Below are 6,278 nucleotides of genomic sequence, written 5' to 3' on the forward strand. Positions count from 1 at the left end.
CAATATTACTCGGGATTGCATCAGTGTAAGGGACATTTTGTGTCAGGCCTAGTCGTGTCTTTAAGTTGCACGGTTTGAGAGGGTGATTTACAAGCTTAATGATCATTTTCAGAAATGCATGAGATATGGGGTAGTTTCGTGACACGTTGCTCAAGGAAGGTAGGAGAGGAGGACTGTATGATGGAAGTAATTTTTGTTATTGTTATTTGTAACTATATGCCATTGATAATAAATGTAGTGGATTATAACTTTCCTGAAAAAACAGAAAAAATTAGAAAAATAAAGTGATGTTTTTGACAAAGTGATTATTGAGTTCACTCTTGAAGGTAGATCATGAAGGGTCCTATCTAGTGAGTATTGGAAGAGCATTCTAGATTAGTATACACTCCATTGACAAGTCACGTTCCTGAAGGTTTGTTCCTCCAGGGATGGCTGACCTTGCAGATGTCATTTAGCTCTTCACTCTAGATGACGAGTTTGAGAGTAGGTCTCTATCTTGCTCTCCCCTCGAGCACCTCAGAATATGTTTCTGAAACTTTCGATTAAAAGCCAAAACCACCACTGGGAAGAAAGAGGCATAGACCGTCGAGAGCAGGTGGTTGAAATCAGTGAGAAACTCATCTCCGCGCGATGAGGTGAACTGGTAAAACCAGATAGTGTTGTCAATTCCAAAGATGATCACATACACCAGCACCAGTGTCACCACCAGTTTAGATGCCTGGCTCTCCACTCGGTCTTGTTTCTGTCTGCCCGAACTCCGTATCCCTTTCACCTGCTTGGCGTGCCTGTGTAAAATCCAGAGGATATAGATGCTTGAGAGTGTCATAATCACTACAAATATAAAATCCCTCACAAATGCAATGAACCCTATCACGCGGAAGGAAGTTTGGTCACGGTAGATTACTAGGCAGTACCCTAAGTCAAAAACATAGTTTAAATTGGTGGCATTTCTTCTGACCCCCGCAAAGAATACTGTGCTCATGCTTGAGGCCATAGATAGAAGGAGCAGTGAGAAAACTGCTGGGTACAGGTGCTGTGGGGAACTTAATCGGAAATATCGCCACCTCCGCGAGGCCAGGGCAGCACACTGGCAGCTGCTGAGGAGGCTGGTGAGGCAGATAGACAGGGCCCGCGAAACCCTTGCCATGTAGAGGTCAAATTTGCAATCCAGGTCACTCACAAAATACTTCAGGCTGAAGATGAATGCGGTGTGTGGCAATGCCAAGGTGAAATCGTACACAAGGTTTGCCATGGCCAGTGTCAGCAGGATTATCTCAGCTGGGACCAACTTCTTTAGCTGGAAGGAAATCAGGATATAGAACAAAATGACAAAGCAATTCCCAAGGAGCCCTGTGGCTGTCATAAATGAGTATACCATTCCTTTGAAGAGGGCCTGGTTCTCCATGTGCATCTGAGTGAGTATGTTTCTGCATTAGTTTGGAGTTTCATGAGTTGAAGCGCCACAGAGAAGGAAGATACGTCTTTCCGGAGCCCAGCTTACCATCCATCGCAATGCAAATAGGAGAAGTCTACACATGACCATGTGGCTCCAGCCTTAGGAAGAGCTGTCTTTCTGGAGCTGAAAAGGGAAACACAATTTAGCTAACCAGCGGCTCAGTTCAATAAGTAGACATTCAATAATTTACAGAGTATGTATTCGAGCAACACTATGTGTCAGGGCATGTGTCAGATGCTTTCACCAGATGTCCCACGTCAGTTGTGAGACCTTGTTATGTCAATCATGCTGAGCTATTTTGCACTCATTCTTAAATAACGATTCCATACTTATATTGACACTCATTTAGTTTATAACTTTATCCAAGGCATTGCAACCTTTGAAGGAGTAAAAAGTCCATTCCGAAAACTGATCATTTGCATACTGAAAGGATCTGCCTGCTCTATGATTCTTGGGGGATACCACTCACATATGGTTGAAGGTGACACGTGGCATATGCATGCCTAGGAGGATAGATTTTCACTCCATTATTTGTCTTTGGCTCTTGTACTCACCTTAACTTTATAAATATTTGGCATCAAATTAGGAGAATATTTCAGTTTCTAGTTTCTAACACAAGATTCATTGCCTATATTTATATGTCTGTATTTCTCATATGATCACTTTTCAAGTATACTTTAGAACTGTCTGTGATCTGGACTATGAACTGATTGTGTCTACCTGGAGAGTGGCTGCACACTCCTCAGTTAGAGGTGCAATCCCACATGACTATGAGGCAAATTCACTATGTTCGTGTGAATACAACAGTGAGTTTTGCTCACATTGTGTTTTAAAACTGTGTTTCTCCTAAAATAAGATTTGTGTCTAATCTAAAGGTGCATTAATAGGTAGATGTACTGGTTGACTCACTCGGACGGCTGTGTAGCCAACCCGAGCTTGAATTTAAAATAAAATGAAGGCTAATAGTACAATATTTTAACAGCAAACAGAGGGACAGAGAAAATGTCACTTGCATATTTAAATCTTAGCATCACATGCTTTCACCAATCATCAGAAGACACCCTTTTGGTATGTGAGCTTCAGATGGGATTTACAATAATGGCAGGCCATGGAGAGATCATTGTTTGTAAAAGGTTTCAGACGAATAGTAAAGAAATAATGTTTCAAACAGAGTGCAGTATTGGTTATACAAACCGAAAAGTCAGAAGAAGTGGAATGCATTGTAAAAACATATGGGGGAAACTGGATAGTTGCAATCCTGTACCTTGGGTTATTCTACTGTATGCGCATCGTGTTGGAAACCATAATCTATATTTAAACAAATAAACACATCACTGTATAGTAGGTGGTTTAAGAGAACACACTACCGCTCACTAGTCATGTGAAATTGCATGCCTAGCTTGTTTGTTAACATGCCTCTAAGCAGACTAAAAACACATTTCCGAACTGGAATGGCTTCAGTGGCATGTCCTTCAGAACCACATAATCCTTGCTCATAGCTCCCCTGTGTGACATACTCGCTCTCTCTTCTTATACTATATGGTGTTGAAAGTTCTCAATAAGTGCAGGTTCATATAAATAAAATAGGTTTAGTTAATCAGTGAGGACAGCACACAACATCCCCGGGTCACCACTCACGACCCCAGCCAGTAATTGACTTGGAGCTTAGAACACTTGCCACAAGTCATCAATGTCAACATTCCATACATTAAAGTGACAGTAAACATAACACATCATCCCCCTCACAACCAAACCTACTTGGAAACCAAACTAAAAATAAAAAATGTATCAGAAGAACAAAATATACATAAGAAATAAAACAACAATTCTTCTGAGCTACCTTTACATTTTGCAAACTAACTCAACAGTGAACCCACCAGTCCCAGTAAGGAGACCCTGTCAACAAAATCAGTTCAGAACATAGTCCTGCAAATACCACGGCAGACTGGTAAGGAAGAACCAGAACCCTCTGGCTCCCTGTCAACAAACTACCAGAACCTCAACCGACTGCTCCACCCCCTTCACCCAAACTCGAGACATGCAGGTCAGTAACATGACCCTACTTGTCACTCTTAGTGGACGTATTCCCATCAAGTCATCAACAACTTGTTTATGATACAATCCTAAGATTATTCTTCTCATTCCACTTTCTGACCAATGCAGCACTCCTTTTACTCCACCACCTTCCATTCCCCACCAAAATCAAATGTTTAGAAACCTTCATCACTTGAGCATTGGGAAAGAACTTTGAAATACCCTTCTTAGACCCCTGTGGACGTCTGACCTTCACCACATCCCCCACATAAAATTCCATGTCTTTTACTGCTTTCTCAATGTCATATCTTTTCTTGCTCTTCCATTGCACTTCTTCAACTCTGAGTCATACATTTTTCAGATCAGACAAGCTGTCATTGGCCCTTGTGTGCTCCACCACCCACCTAAGGTTAAGCTTTTAAAAGGACATGAGGGGACCCATTTGTTGTGGAGCGTAGCGCATTATGATAACTCCACAGTGCCTCCTGCAATGCCTCCAAAACATTTCCCCTGTGGAAACACCCATTTGAATCATCTCCTTTAACATTCTATTCCCCCTCTCCACCATACCATTACCCTGAGGGCTATACCACGCAACTCCAAGACTTTAACTAGCAAAGACATAAAAAAATCCATAGCCTGCGATTTAAACTGAACTCCATTCTCATAAACCAAAACCTTGGGAACTCCCTTGCTCTGGAACAAGTCTGTCAAAAGTTCTCTGACTACACACGCAGTGGGTGCCTTTATAAAGGTATGTCACCCACTTTGAAAAATACAGAGGCCTACCTCATGTTATTCCCGAGATTGTACATGGGACCAATGAAGTTCATTCCTAATTTCTCCTATAAACCATCAGAAAACTCTACCTGACAATGGGGAGAATTGTACAGTCTTCATCTGTACAATTTGAACAAGAGGCAACAAGCGTTTCTACCTTTGCCTCCCTTCCTGGCCACCATTAATGCATGGGAAACCTCTTCTTCATAACAGTCTTCCCCACATGACCTTGATGAGCAAACTTTACTAGCCTCAACCTCAGCTCCATCAGTGGCACCAATAGATTTCCCCTCATAATTAAATTATCTTCAATGGTCTGTTCATCATTCACCTTATGAAACATCTCTACCCCACTTCAAACATTTCTCTCTTTGAGCCAATCTTCAACAATGAACTTCTTCACTATGACTTGAAAACCATCACGTTCAGCACACTCTTTCCATTCCTGTAAGCTTATCGCACTGTTGGACTTGGCCCTTTTTGCAGGGTCATCCCTGAACTTTTTGCCTTCCTCCTGTATTTTGTCTGACCTGTTTTTGTTGGTTTTATGACTCTGGGCACTTTACCACTGCTGATCAGTGCTAAAGTGCATGTAGTCTCCCTGTGGAGAAGTGTGGCTCAATGGTTAGAGTGGCAGACCCTGATGCAGAGGTCTAGCCCGGGACCAGGGTTCAATTCCCTACCTCAGCGAGTCTTGGGCTCAAAAATTCCACAGACCTGATAATTCTCGCCTCGGTTCCTATTCCAATCATGGAGTGCCACTCTGCAACTCTGGGCAATAGCTTGCTTAATCTCCACAACTGCCCCCAGAACGCTAAGGATGCCTGGGCTCCACCTTGGGGCTGCCCAGGAGTGGACACCTCACAGGGAAAGCCAGGATGGGTTCCACAGCGGTATTCGTACAAGCACCTTGAGACCCTTACGGGTGAGTAGTGCGCTATACAAGTATCAATTTACATTACATTTACATTTGTAAAAAATTAATGTATACATTTGTGATTCCATGATTTGCTGGTTTGGTTTACTTGCCAGACCCTAGTACAGTCCACTGAGTGTGTCCAGGGCTTGTAAACCAAATGCTGCTGGTGGGCTTGCAGTACTGGTTGTACCACTCACACACAGAAGCAGCCTGTAAAATGTGTCTACGGTCTGCCATTGCAGAGCCTGTGTGCAGTCTGGTATTGCCATGTTGACTGAGTACATGCACCCACTTGTCAGTCCCTAAACCTTTCCTTTTTTTCATATCAGACACCCCTATGGTATGCCCAAGGGCAGGGTGCATTGTAAGTATAATTTAGGACAAGCCCTGGTGTGTGTGGCATGTCCTAATAGTGAATTACAGCCATTTTCATTTTTCACTATTGCAAGGCTGCCTGTTCTATATAGGCCAGAATGGGCAGTTAGATTATTACAACCTCTAATCCTAACGGACTCAGGGAACACAGTAGAAAGTCGGATATAGTATGCCTGAACTTAGCAGGATAAAATACATCTTTTAGTGAAGTTGATTTTAACATTCTGTGTTTGAAAATACCACTTTTAGAAAGTAGGTATATTCTTGTCTAACTATCCAAGCCTGCCTCTGCTAGGTTCTGTATTTCGTGTCTAGAGATTGAGTGACAGGGCTGGAGGATTCCAGGAGACCGGATGAGTCAGCCCAGTGGTGAATAGAGAGATCTGCAAATAGATGGGAGGGAGGAGCTGCACCTGGAACCTGAATAGGGCTGTGCCTTCCCTCCACAATGCTGGCTCCACTCCCTGTGGTGCGTCTGATATCTCTGCCCTGCACTGTGAAAGGAGAGAAGGAGTCATGTAAACAGAGTGCTCCAGAACTGGTTTGGACTAGGCAAAGGCCCCTCTGTCCTCAGAGGACAAAGGATTTTAGGGTATAAATATTGGGACCCTGATCCCAAGAAATTAGATCACTTTTGGATAACAAGAAGAATCCTTTGCTGTGGAGTGGAACAAGATGAAACTGAGGAGAGACTATCCCTAAGCTGAAATGCTG

General features: G+C 42.9%; 1 protein-coding gene across 1 annotated transcript; it reads right to left on the reverse strand.

Moving 5' to 3' along the window:
- Positions 1-451: 451 nt before the first annotated feature.
- LOC144752688 (olfactory receptor class A-like protein 1) lies at positions 452-1,405 on the reverse strand. The gene has a single exon (XM_078640557.1). It carries the CDS (start codon positions 1,403-1,405, stop codon positions 452-454), a length of 954 nt encoding a protein of 317 aa, XP_078496683.1.
- Positions 1,406-6,278: the final 4,873 nt, after the last annotated feature.

This window comes from Lissotriton helveticus, chromosome 5_1, assembly GCF_964261635.1.
Source record: "Lissotriton helveticus chromosome 5_1, aLisHel1.1, whole genome shotgun sequence".
NCBI lineage: Eukaryota > Metazoa > Chordata > Amphibia > Caudata > Salamandridae > Lissotriton > Lissotriton helveticus.

What these genes read in the sequence shown, in the direction of transcription:
- LOC144752688 (XM_078640557.1), bottom strand. Translation starts at nt 1,405, where the DNA reads ATGGAGAACCAGGCCCTCTTCAAAGGAATGGTATACTCATTTATGACA.